The sequence below is a fragment of the Odontesthes bonariensis genome, chromosome 3 (assembly GCF_027942865.1).
Source record: "Odontesthes bonariensis isolate fOdoBon6 chromosome 3, fOdoBon6.hap1, whole genome shotgun sequence".
NCBI lineage: Eukaryota > Metazoa > Chordata > Actinopteri > Atheriniformes > Atherinopsidae > Odontesthes > Odontesthes bonariensis.
Window position 1 is genome coordinate 1,455,011 of NC_134508.1, and position 13,552 is coordinate 1,468,562.

A 13,552-nucleotide genomic window follows, 5' to 3' on the forward strand; every position below is an offset into this window, starting at 1 on the left:
TCTGAAATCATCAAAAACTGCAGTAACAACTCTCGTGTCCTGTTTGCTACAGTAAACAGGTTAACAAACCCTCCAGTTTCACTGCCTTTACAACTCATTTCTACATCCAAGTGTAATGAGTTTGCAACATTCTTTAATGACAAAGTTCAAGGCATTAAAAATGCAATAATTTCCACAACACAAATAACTACTCTGCAGCCAGCTGGACACCTAGAGCTGACACATTTCACACCTGTTACTGACAAAACAGTCGAAGAGACCATCTGCAGTCTGAGTTCATCAACGTGCTGCCTTGATGAGTTGCCCACTAGATTCCTAAAGGCTGTGCTGAGCAGTTTGTTACCACAACTCGCTCATCTAGTCAACATCTCACTCCAGACTGGAACATTTCCAAAGGCCTTAAAAACCGCTGTCATTAAGCCTCTTCTAAAGAAGAGCAATCTTGATGCCACAGTACTGAACAACTACCGGCCCATATCAAACCTGCCATTCTTAGGCAAAGTCCTAGAAAAAGTTGTATACCAACAGCTTAGTGACTTTCTCCTGTCTAACAATGCTTTTGATACTTTCCAATCAGGCTTTAGGCCCCACCACAGCACTGAGACAGCTCTGATCAAGGTGACAAATGACATCCGCCTGAACATAGATGCAAGTAGAGTCACAGTCTTAGTTCTGCTGGACCTGAGTGCTGCCTTTGACACAGTTGACCATGCGATCTTATTACAGAGGTTAGAAGACTGGGTGGGAATCTCTGGTCGTGCTTTAAACTGGTTCAAGTCCTATCTGGAGGACAGGAAATATTTTGTTGAAATTGGTAACTGTGTCTCAGACCAAATGGCTATGACCTGTGGGGTTCCCCAGGGGTCAATCCTGGGACCCGTATTGTTCAATCTGTACATGCTTCCACTAGGCCAGCTAATACGCAGCTATAATGTGTCCTACCACAACTATGCAGATGACACTCAGATCTACGTGTCACTGACGGCAGGAGAACACGGGCCTGTAGATACACTGTGTCGCTGCATGGAACAGATCAGTGTGTGGATGCAAAACAATTTCCTCCAGCTAAACTCAGACAAAACTGAAATCATTGTCTGTGGCCCACAGAAACAAAGAGAAAGTGTTATCAGTCACCTTGAGACTCTCTCTCTAAACCCTAATTATCAGGTTAGAAATCTCGGGGTAATATTGGACTCAGACCTGAACTTTAACAGCCACATTAAATCAGTAACATCAGCAGCTTTTTACCATCTAAAAAACATTGGCAGAATCAAAGGAATAGTGTCTAAGAGACTTAGAGAGACTGATCCACGCGTTTGTCTCCAGCAGGTTAGACTGCTGTAACGGCCTGCTCACTGGGCTCTCTAAACGGGCTGTAAGACAGCTGCAGTACATCCAGAACGCTGCTGCTCGAGTCCTGACTAGAACCAGGAAATACGACCATATTAGTCCAGTGCTCAGGTCTCTGCACTGGCTTCCTGTCGCTCAGAGAATAGACTTTAAAACAGCTCTGCTTGTGTACAAGTCTCTTCACGGTCAAGCGCCAAAGTACATCTCTGACATGTTAGAGCCATATGAACCAACTCGGGCTCTGAGAACCTCAGGGAGGGGTCTCCTGCCTCAGGGAGGGGTCTCCTGCCTCAGGGAGGGGTCTGCTGCCCCAGGGAGGGGTCTCCTGCCTCAGGGAGGGGTCTGCTGCCTCAGGGAGGGGTCTGCTGCCTCAGGGAGGGGTCTGCTGCCCCAGGGAGGGGTCTCCTGCCCTAGTCTCCTGCCCCAGGGAGGGGTCTCCTGCCTCAGGGAGGGGTCTCCTGCCCTAGGGAGGGGTCTCCTGCCTCAGGGAGGGGGTCTCCTGCCCTAGGGAGGGGTCTCCTGCCTCAGGGAGGGGTCTCCTGCCTCAGGGAGGGGGTCTCCTGCCTCAGGGAGGGGTCTCCTGCCCCAGGGAGGGGTCTCCCGCCTCAGGGAGGGGGTCTCCTGCCCCAGGGAGGGGTCTCCTGCTGGTGCCCAGAGTCAGGACTAAACAAGCTGAGGCTGCGTTTCAGTTTTATGCTCCTAAAATCTGGAACAGTCTTCCAGAAGATGTGAGACAGGCCTCAACTCTGACAATGTTTAAATCCAGGCTGAAAACAGTTCTGTTTAGGTGTGCATATGACACCTGAAAGTATTTTATCTGCACTCTTCACTTTTTAATCAATTAATGACTATTTTAATGGGTTTTTAATTTCTTTATTTTATTTTTTATTCCTTTTTAATGGTTTTATTGCCTTCTTGTGATTTTATGTAGCTGTGAAGCACTTTGAATTGCCCTGTGTATGAATTGTGCTCTATAAATAAAATTGCCTTGTATTTGCCGCAATAATCGTGTTTTTTTTTTTTTTTATAAATCTTTATCTATAAAACAGTTTGTAGCAGGCAAAGTGCTGAGATGGAGCATTTAAATGCAAAGACCAACAGCAGACTGAGGTGAGTTGATCTTATAGATGTTCCGATAGACCGGACCGTCACCTTTTTCTGAACACACAAGTCTGGAGGTATGCCACCATTTTAAAAAGCTCACAAATGCCCTTACAATCACTGAGCGAGTCGGTAACCTCGGAGTGTTGATAGACTCAGATCTGACTTTCAGCAGCCGCATCAAAGCTGTCACCAAGGCAGCTTTTTACCACCTCAGAAACATCAGCAGAATTAAAGGTTTCCAGGAGAAACTCATCCATGCATTCATCTCCAGCAGACTCGATTACTGTAACGCTCTTTTAACTGGACTTCCCACAAAGAGCATTAAACATCTGCAGCTCATCCAGAACGCTGCTGCTGGAGTTTTAACCCGGACTAAGAGATCTGAACACATCACAGCAGCTTTAAAATCTTAACTCTGGCTTCCAGTCAGTCACAGAATAGATTTTAAAAGCCTGCTGATGGTTTACAATCTGTGATCTGTTCAGAGAATATAAAGCCAGCAGAGCTCTTAGATCCAAGGACTCAGGTCAGCTGGTCCAGTCCAGAGTCCAGACTAAACATGGAGAAGCAGCATTTAGCTGTTATGCTGCAAACAAGTGGAACAAACTGCCAGTGGAGATTAAACTCTCACCAAATGGAGACATTCTTAAATCCAGGTTAAAAACATTTCTGTTCTCATGTGTCTATGCATGAAATCTGCACGATATCTTTGAACTTATCTGGACTTTTGCTTGTTTTTAAATTCATTTAAATGATTTTATTTGTTTCTCTTTATATTCTTTTATGTATTTTAATGCTTCTTCCACTCCCTGCTGCAATGCTTTTATTTTATGTGGAGCACTTTGAACTGTTTGTACATGAAATGTGCTACAGATAAATTTGATTTGATAAATACAGTCGGTTGTTCGGGAGTTTAGGAGGACATACTTGAATCATTTCATTCTGAAATGAATACAGAACATCCATATTTTTAACTTAATGCGAGGTTATGATCTTCAGGAGGCTTAAAGCGGTTCAAACCCAGTTAACTTACAGTCAGAGGTGCTTTCAGCAGGGGGATGAAAGCTGTCAAAGGTCCGACGTGACTCAGCTTCAATGAGCAGCCTCTCTCTGTAAAACACACACAGGTCAAAGGTCACGGACAGATGAAACTGTATTAAAAATATAAAGCGAAGGCTGTAATTCTGTAAATATAACACTGACAGATTAAATCATCCAATCGCTGCTTTTCTGTAAAACTGGCGGCTGAAACATCTGAAATCTGAAACCGCAGACACCGCAGACACTGTAAGACAGCTGCAGTACATCCAGAACGCTGCTGCTCGAGTCCTGACCAGAACCAGGAAATACCACCATATTAGTCCAGTGCTCAGGTCTCTGCACTGGCTTCCTGTCGCTCAGAGAATAGACTTTAAAACAGCTCTGCTTGTGTACAAGTCTCTTCATGGTGAAGCACCAAAGTACATCTCTGACATGTTAGAGCCATATGAACCAACTCGGGCTCTGAGAACCTCAGGGAGGGGTCTCCTGCCCCGGGGAGGGGTCTGCTGCCCCAGGGAGGGGTCTCCTGCCCCGGGGAGGGGTCTCCTGCCCAGGGAAGGGGTCTGCTGCCCCGGGGAGGGGTCTCCTGCCTCAGGGAGGTGTCTCCTGCCCCAGGGAGGGGTCTGCTGCCCCGGGGAGGGGTCTCCTGCCTCAGGGAGGTGTCTCCTGCCCCAGGGAGGGGTCTCCTGCCCCGGGGAGGGGTCTCCTGCCCCGGGGAGGGGTCTCCTGCCTCGGGGAGGTGTCTCCTGCCCCGGGGAGGGGTCTCCTGCCTCGGGGAGGGGTCTCCTGCCCCGGGGAGGGGTCTCCTGCCCCAGGGAGGGGTCTGCTGCCTCTAAGATTGGTCTCCTGCCTCGGGGAGGGGTCTGCTGCCTCAGGGAGGGGTCTGCTGCCTCAGAGAGGGGTCTCCTGCCTCGGGGAGGGGTCTCCTGCCCCGGGGAGGGGTCTGCTGCCTCAGAGAGGGGTCTCCTGCCTCGGGGAGGGGTCTCCTGCCTCGGGGAGGGGTCTCCTGCCACGGGGAGGGGTCTGCTGCCTCAAAGATTGGTCTCCTGCCTCGGGGAGGGGTCTCCTGCCTCGGGGAGGGGTCTCCTGCCCCGGGGAGATGTCTCCTGCCTCGGGGAGGGGTCTCCTGCCCCGGGGAGGGGTCTGCTGCCTCGGGGAGGGGTCTCCTGCCCCGGGGAGATGTCTCCTGCCTCGGGGAGGGGTCTCCTGCCTCGGGGAGGGGTCTCCTGCCTCGGGGAGATGTCTCCTGCCTCGGGGAGATGTCTCCTGCCCCAGGGAGGGGTCTGCTGCTGGTGCCCAGAGTCAGGACTAAAGGCTGAGTTATACCTCTTTTAACTCCCCTTGCGTTAATGGCTCGAGACGTTTATGCTCCATTTTGCTTTGTCGGCGGTTGCGTGTGCTGCGTGGCGATTCCCCGCCAGGACAGTAGGTGGCGCAGCGGGTTTTTTCAATGACAAACCTACTACGATGAGATGAAATTCACCGCCAGGACCTCTTCGGCAAGTCTCTCTTCGACTGGATTCATGCTTCTTCTTCTTCTTCTTCTTCTCTTTCTACCTTGGCGTGTGAAAACAGCGGTCTTTTATTAGGGGATGAAACCGGAAGATGAACACGCCGCCGGATGTGATGTAGATAGTGGCTCGCGCTCACGTCTTGCGTGAAGTTTAAAAAATTTCTTTTATGCATTTTTAATGGTTCTTCCACTCCCTGCTGCAATGCTTTTATTTTATGTGAAGCACTTTGAATTGTTCTGTACATGAAATGTGCTAAAAATAAATTTGATTTGATTTGACAAATACAGTCGGTTGTTCGGGAGTTTAGGAAGACACACGCAACCGCGCAAGGGCTTGCGTTGCGTCTTGCGTCACCGACCATAAATCAGCCTTAAAGGGATAGTTCAGGATATTTGACATGAATCTGTATGGCATCACCATAACCAGTGTCGTGCATTCAAACTGACTTACCCCCGACAGTGTCCTGTGAGCCGAGTTTTTGTCCAGTGTTGGTCAAGGCGAAAGTAGTCCGGCTTGTTTGCTGGGGTCAAGAAATTAGCGCGTTTTTCTTCCCAAAACAGTACGTGTGCTAAAGAGTGATTTATTTCATCACAAAAACCGAAGCCGGCAAAAGTAACTCCTCGTTATCACTTGGGCCCTATACTGTCTCTCATTGTGTATCAGTGCGCACGTCATTCTGACCGCGAGCTGTGCGCACGAGTCGATTCACTTTGTTTACTGCTCGGGAAGATGTCTGACAACGAGAGCGACGAGGAACATATTGACTTCCGTTCAGAGCCAAGGGGGTATCTTTATGAACCCGTTTATACTGAGGAGGAAGTTCGCCAAATGGACTTAGATCGGGCAGAAAGAGAGAGGGTGGACAGAGAAGTGATGGAAACAGAAGCTGGAGCCACTGCTGGAGCTGCGATACCCAGGGTGGCCGACAAATCCTGGTGCACTTGTTTGAAGTGCGAAGTAATGCAGACAGAGGTGGAATGTTACTGCTGCCACGAGTGGGATTTAGTTATGCCCCAGATACAAAATCTCTCCATAGATGAGGATGTCGGCGGCCGCGGGACAGCTGCTGCCTGCATCACAAATAACGGGGACTTCCCTGCACTCCTGAATGCAGGCGTCTGAGAACTTTTTTCCATGTTCCCAAGATCAACTGGAAGAGGCGTCCCAGACCAGCTGGACCCGATGGCCAGTTGTCTGCAGAGTAAGTGTTGAGCACTGCCAAAGAACAGAAAGACTCGTGCGCACAGCTGGCGGTCAGAATGACGTGCGCACTGATACACAATGAGAGACAGTATAGGGCCCAAGTGATAACGAGGAGTGACTTTTGCCGGCTTCGGTTTTTGTGATGAAATAAATCACTCTTTAGCACACGTACTGTTTTGGGAAGAAAAACGCGCTAATTTCTTGACCCCAGCAAACAAGCCGGACTACTTTCGCCTTGACCAACACTGGACAAGAACTCGGCTCACAGGACACTGTCGGGGATAAGTCAGTTTGAATGCACGACACTGGTTATGGTGATGCCATACAGATTCATGTCAAATATCCCGAACTATCCCTTTAAACAAGGTGAGGCTGCGTTTCAGTTTTATGCTCCTAACATCTGGAACAGCCTTCCAGAAGATGTGAGACAGGCCTCAACTCTGACAATGTTTAAATCCAGGCTGAAAACAGTTCTGTTTAGCTGTGCATATGACACCTGAAAGTATTTTATCTGCACTCTTCACTTTTTAATTACTTAATTCATGATTATTTTTAATGGGTTTTTTAATTTTTATTATTATTATTACTTTTTTTTAATGATTTTATTGCCTTCTTGTGATTTTATGTAGCTGTGAAGCACTTTGAATTGCCTTGTGTACGAATTGTGCTCTATAAATAAAACTGCCTTGCCTTGCCAGATGGAGTCTGCTGGGTGACTCGGCTGGAAGGATCGGGTCAGAGCTGTGGATTCTGTGGCTGAACGACAGCTCACAGTTTGTATTCACATGAGGAGCTTTAGTTTGTGACTGTGTGACTGTGGATTATGGATATGAGCACACATCCCAGAGAAGAAAAACTCTGTTCTGACTGAATCCTGTTTGTCAGGACAAAGTTCTGCTGGTTTGGATTCAGTGATTCTGACAGACGTTTTGCATCTTGTGTTTTCAAACAAAGAGCAGAATGAGATGAAGTGCAGAAACCAAACAGAGCTAATGACGTTAGCTTCAGCTGTGTTGATGGATTCCTGCCGTCATCTCGTGCTTTCAGATTATTTCTCCTGTCGCTCAGAGAATAGACTTTAAAACAGCTCTGCTCGGGTACAAGTCTCTTCATGTTAGAGCCAAATGAACCGACTCGGATAAAGCTGGCAAATCCGCCTCGAAACCCCGGAGAAAAGTCATCTGGACTGAAATAAGTCCAGAAGAAATTAAAAAGCTCAAATGTTGCTGCACATGAACCTACTAGAGAAGGAAGGCATTTCCCATGTGCCAGCATCCCAACCAGAGAGCAGTTCATGGTCATTTTATCTGATTTTATTGCCTGTTTTTGCACAATCGAGAGAAAAACTCAAAAACTATTATTACAAATGTGTTTTATAATGTTTAAATGTCAAATTTAAAATGAAAAATGTATTGATCATGAACAACTGAAGAGTTTTTTTTAAAATCACTAAAACTGTTCAAATCAATCATTTTCTTGTCTTTCTTTATCTTAAACATGCTGTAAATTGTTCTGGAAATATGAGTAAAAAAAACAGACTTACAGGACGTTTTCTGAACTTTTTTATGGTTAAATAAAAAAGGTCCAGACGGACGTTTTGAGGCTTCGTTTTAAAGGTTTTAAACTTTTTTTTTACCAAACAGGGCAACGGTGCCGGTCAGATTTCCTCTCTGGCTGCCGCTCGAGTCCAGCTCTATGATGCGCTCCATCAGGTTACCGTAGCAACGTCGACCATCGCCGATCTGACCCCTCTGACACACACATCTAAGAGAGAAGATGCAAGAGCGAGACGGGCTGATGACAACAGGATGATACCAGCTTTTAGCAAATGTTTTTAGTTTCCCTTTTCCCAATAAGTACCAATGCAGTGAAGTAAATATTAAAAATCTTTTCTAAAAGATCGTTGTTCAGCGAGCCGACAAACTTCAGGAGCATTACTGTCGGACCACATCTTCTACAATAATAAAAGCCTGTGAGCTACAGACTTTTACAAAATAAAAGCCTGTGAGCAACAGACTTTTAGACTAATAAAAGCCTGTGAGCAACAGACTTTTAGAATAATAAAAGCCTGTGAGCAACAGACTTTTACAAAATAAAAGCCTGTGAGCAACAGACTTTTAGACTAATAAAAGCCTGTGAGCTACAGACTTTTACAATAATAAAAGCCTGTGAGCAACAGACTTTTAGACTAATAAAAGCCTGTGAGCAACATGCTTTTACAAAATAAAAGCCTGTGAGCTACAGACTTTTACAAAATAAAAGCCTGTGAGCTACAGACTTTTACAATAATAAAAGCCTGTGAGCAACAGACTTTTAGATTAATAAAAGCCTGTGAGCAACATGCTTTTACAAAATAAAAGCCTGTGAGCTACAGACTTTTACAATAATAAAAGCCTGTGAGCAACAAACTTTTACAATAATAAAAGCCTGTGAGCAACATGCTTTTACAAAATAAAAGCCTGTGAGCTACAGACTTTTACAATAATAAAAGCCTGTGAGCAACAAACCTTTACAATAATAAAAGCCTGTGAGCAACATGCTTTTACAAAATAAAAGCCTGTGAGCTACAGACTTTTACAAAATAAAAGCCTGTGAGCTACAGACTTTTACAATAATAAAAGCCTGTGAGCTACAGACTTTTACAATAATAAAAGCCTGTGAGCTACAGACTTTTACAATAATAAAAGCCTGTGAGCAACAAACTTTTACAATAATAAAAGCCTGTGAGCAACATGCTTTTACAAAATAAAAGCCTGTGAGCTACAGACTTTTACAATAATAAAAGCCTGTGAGCAACATGCTTTTACAAAATAAAAGCCTGTGAGCTACAGACTTTTACAATAATAAAAGCCTGTGAGCTACATACTTTTACAATAATAAAAGCCTGTGAGCAACATGCTTTTACAAAATAAAAGCCTGTGAGCTACAGACTTTTACAATAATAAAAGCCTGTGAGCTACAGACTTTTACAATAATAAAAGCCTGTGAGCTACAGACTTTTACAATAATAAAAGCCTGTGAGCTACAGACTTTTACAATAATAAAACCCTGTGAGCAGCAGACTTCTACAATAAAAAAATAAATTTAAAAAATAAAAAATAAAATAAAAAAACAACTGCGTTAAAGCGATAAAATATTTATCGGCGCATTCATTTATTATAGCGAGTTAACGCGGTAATAACGAGTTAACTCGCCCAGCCCTATTCACAACCTCACTGACATTGCTTCTAGGTTAAAAAGATCTAGAGATCTGGCTCTACATGGGAGAATCTGCCTGACCTGGGTTTCCCACTCAGTTCAGTCTCACAGACAGCTGTGGGGTGACAGGTATCAGGTGAGCAGGCAGAGACGAGCTGGCAGCCGGACTCAGGGCTGCCACCTACAGGCGACATGCCGGACATGCACTCACAGCTGGACTGGGAGACGCAGACAGACACACAGAGTGAGGTTAAACAAAGGTTAAAGATTTTATCTTTGTTTTTTTTGACCTGGCTCTGGAGGGCCTACTAACCTTGTTGGGTCCTTTGAAGACGCAAACGGTGGAGTTGAAGGGACAGCCTCCATTGTTCTCTAAGCAGGGGTTTCGGGGGACGCAGATCCTGCCGTCTCCCTCGTAGTCGGCCTTACAGGCGCAGCTGATCTTTGACGCCTTCAGGGAGCACTGGGCGTTGACGTCACAATCCCTCTGCGAGCAAAAAACTGAGCAGAGAAAACAGACACCCGAGTCCGGGTCGGACTCATTTTCATCGAAACTGATACAAGAACCAAATCACAAGAAATCAGAAAACAAGGAAAGTGTGAAACAGGGTTTGGTCGAGATCACCAGGGAAAAGGTCCATTTGTGGTTTCCAGCTCTCGTCCTGATCTGAACGAGGGCTGTAGCGATACACTAATCTCACGATACGATACACCAGGGGTCTCAAACTGCTCCGTGAAAGGGCCGGTGCTGCTGCAGGTTTCTGTTCCAACCCTGCAGCAGCACAGCTGACTTGTTTCCTTCAATCAACTGAACTGGTTAAGATCTTGGCTGTGTTCCAAACTGCATACTTCTCCTACTACTCCTACTAACTTTTTGAGTTAGTATGCCAGTTTGAGTCAGCGAGAAGTTCCCGGATGCATACTAGATTCTCCTAAATGTTGGGTATGCATCATGAGGTTACTACTCATACTCAAACTACCCAAGATGCAATGTAACGTGACGTCGCCGATCGTCATTTCCTGTCAAAACGGCAGTTTCGAGCTAGCTACAACGAGGGTAGGTTCACTTCCTGTTTTCAAAACAAAAGCACCAATTGTATGGTAATGGCTTTCCCTATGATAAAAGGCAACGGGTATTTTATTTTGTGAAAATAACCGGAAGTGCGTTGCTCACTGCGGCTAGCTTTAGTAGCGCCAAATTCGTGGGGAAAAATTGTAAACAGCCGGTATTTTGTCAGGTTTTCAACACGTTGGGGATCTAAACGACTACTTTCTCTCCTGAAAATGTTTCAAATGTTGCTAAAGTTTACAGAGTTTAGAGCTTAAGAGAAATCAGCTTCAGGCCGGCTGATTTCGGCTCGGGCAGGAGCGAAATGCATTGTGGGTAAACGCTCTGCATACTGTCTGATCGATGAGTATGCAGTATGTAGCATGTAGCATGTAGTATGCGGTTTCGAACACAGCCCTTCAGTGCAGACAGTTCAGTTGACTGAATGAAACGAGTCAGCTGTGCTGCTGCAGGGTTGGAACAAGAACCTGCAGCAGCACCGGCCCTTTAAGTTTGAGACCCCTGCGATACACGATATTCAGCCAACGATACGATTCGATACACTTGCATCATTTCCTGGGGAAAAAAAGGGACAGTGTGATTTGACATGAATCGTCTCTGATTGGACCGGTGGTCCGACCTTTGAACCGGAAGGACAACACAGCCAGACAAACAGAAACAAACGAACATGTCACAAACGTGAGAGCTGTGCACTTTATACAACATTTTTATCAACTAATCTATCACTTTTTTGTATAATATGCCCCCCTGGCATTGTATTGTATTTAATACAATACCTTAATGTTCTGTGTTTTCACTAATTGTAACATCTGACTTTTCAATAAAGTTTGCCTTAAAAAAAAATTATTATTTATTTAAAATCGATACTCACGGCTGAAAAATCAATACTTTATCGGGAAACGAAATATCGATATATATCGCAGTATCGATAAAATTGCTCAGCCCTAATCTGAACATAAGATTCTGCGTTTATTCTGTTAAAAGAAAGCATACTTTTACGTTCTGGTTTAATAAAACAAAAATGATTTCCGAGTCTTTTCAGCGAGGGGAGCGACCTTGGTTACGCATCACGCATGCGCCCCACCTCTCATCCGAGACAAAAACAGACCGTCCGAAGTCACGCAGAAGCTATTTATCACGAGTGGGGGTAACCAAGGAAACAGTGCTCAAACAGCCCCTGGAGAAAAGGAAGATCGTCACCAACCTAAAACTTATTTTTCACTCATTTCACAACAGCTAAATAGCTGGATTAAACGCCATAAAATGGCCGGGTTGAAGTAAAAACAACCCCTTAAAAACGAGTAAAATCGTTTCATCTATGTGGAAACAGCTGGAAATAAGAACAGCTAAAACTACAAGCTGGTATAAAAAGTGTGCTTACTTGAGCATTTATTCTGCGACGTCCTCCTGTATCCAGGCAAACATTCACATACGGCTTCATCTCCGTCTCCTTTGCAGTACGAGTAGGGGCTGCAGTTACTGCACCTGGAGCTCACTGTCAACACCAACCAGCAGCAGCACACAGTTAGGACAAATTCACACAAAACAGACCGGACGGGACAATGGATGCACTCAGCAGGGTCACATGGCCCTGAAAGGATCGGATTATTGGCTAAATCACAATCAGACTGAGTTATTAAGTGCACGTAGACACCTTAATCTGACTAAGAACTGGATCGGATGGGATTCAGACCCCGAGATAACTGGGCTGAAAGTCACTCTAAACCTGCTTGTAGACGCTGAAGCACGTGGTGAATCAGACTTTGCGTTCTGCGCATGCTCCAGATGTTTTCCCGGGGTCGTGACCCGGAAGTCAAAGGAGACGATATTCCTGTTGTTGTCGCCGTCAGAAAGAAACAAACAACGCGATGGAGAATGCTCCGTTGGGCATCGAGTTTGTGCAACAAGCAGCTCATCACAGAGCAAATGTATAGGGACGTAGCTTCATCTGGCTCTGCGTTCTCCATCTTTCTCCAATGCCTGAGTTTGTTGTTGTTGTTGGTGGTGAAGAGGTCAACAGGAAGTGGCTCTATTAGCAACAGCTGGAATGGGTACAGCGCCACCTATCACACCGGGGTATGACACGCTTTGTGCCTCTGATCTTGGGCTGGGCGATGTCTTCTTAATTGGCAGAAGACGATGTTTACAGTGAAACATCGTGATGGACGATGATATCGGGGGGGGGGGGGGGGGGTTTGGGTGGCTACGACTCATGATCTAATAATAACAATGAAATTATGATCAAATAATAATAATAAAACGGTAGTATATAAGCTACATGGTGATGATTCTACACAGACCTCCCAGGCTTTAGCTGTAAGGGGGAAAAAAACATCCTTCCATTGCGTTTGAATGGCCCGTGCCAGAATCTCACTATCCCATAGATAGCCTACTTATTTAACCTACTTAATTGTAACAATAAATAAATATTTAGGCCAGCATTAAATATATAATATATAATAATAATCTACTAACAACGGCAATTTAATGGTAATACATTTAAAACTATATATTTTGTTTTACTAATGCGCTCTTGCGCGCTATAAAAAGCTGCCGTTCCATTCTGTTTGAATTTTAACGGTTAAAAGCATCCGTTTTATTCCGTTAGAGGCTCATTTCATTTCAACAGCTGGCAACCTACCATGACGCAGGATTTGGTTGGAAAGAAGGGCACCACTTCGCCTATTTGGAATTTCTTTGGTTTTGAACCAGATGAGCGTGGGCTGCCAAAAGATTTAAATAAATGTGCCTGTAAGATTTGTGCATCTGTGGTCCGTGCCAAAGATGGACAGACAACAAATCTACGCGATCACCTGCGTGTTCGCCATCCTGAAGAATATGCAACGATCAAGCGCCCTGAGCGCACGCAACCGACCATATCTGGGATGTTTGCGAAAAGCACTAAATATAAAACTGACAGTGGAAGGAGCTGACAGGTGTTGTAACTCGCTACCTGGCCAAAGAAATTGTATCGTTCAACACGGTCGAGAAGCCCACTTTCAAGGCCATTCATTTTCATGCCTGACTAATTCATATTAGTTATATATATTCCTAAAAAAAAAATAATAATTTA

At 45.1% G+C, this 13,552-nt stretch overlaps 1 protein-coding gene across 1 annotated transcript in view; it reads right to left on the bottom strand.

Annotated features, from left to right (window-relative positions):
- stab1 (stabilin 1) overlaps window positions 1-13,552 on the bottom strand; it is a 175,137-nt gene that overhangs the window by 141,664 nt on the left and 19,921 nt on the right. Inside the window, exons 7-11 of the mRNA XM_075460052.1 lie at window positions 11,861-11,974; window positions 9,724-9,911; window positions 9,492-9,628; window positions 7,849-7,976; window positions 3,488-3,564 (exon numbers count right to left, since the gene is read on the bottom strand). Coding sequence (XP_075316167.1) covers window positions 3,488-3,564; window positions 7,849-7,976; window positions 9,492-9,628; window positions 9,724-9,911; window positions 11,861-11,974 — 644 coding nt within the window. The remainder of the gene's footprint in view (window positions 1-3,487; window positions 3,565-7,848; window positions 7,977-9,491; window positions 9,629-9,723; window positions 9,912-11,860; window positions 11,975-13,552) is intronic.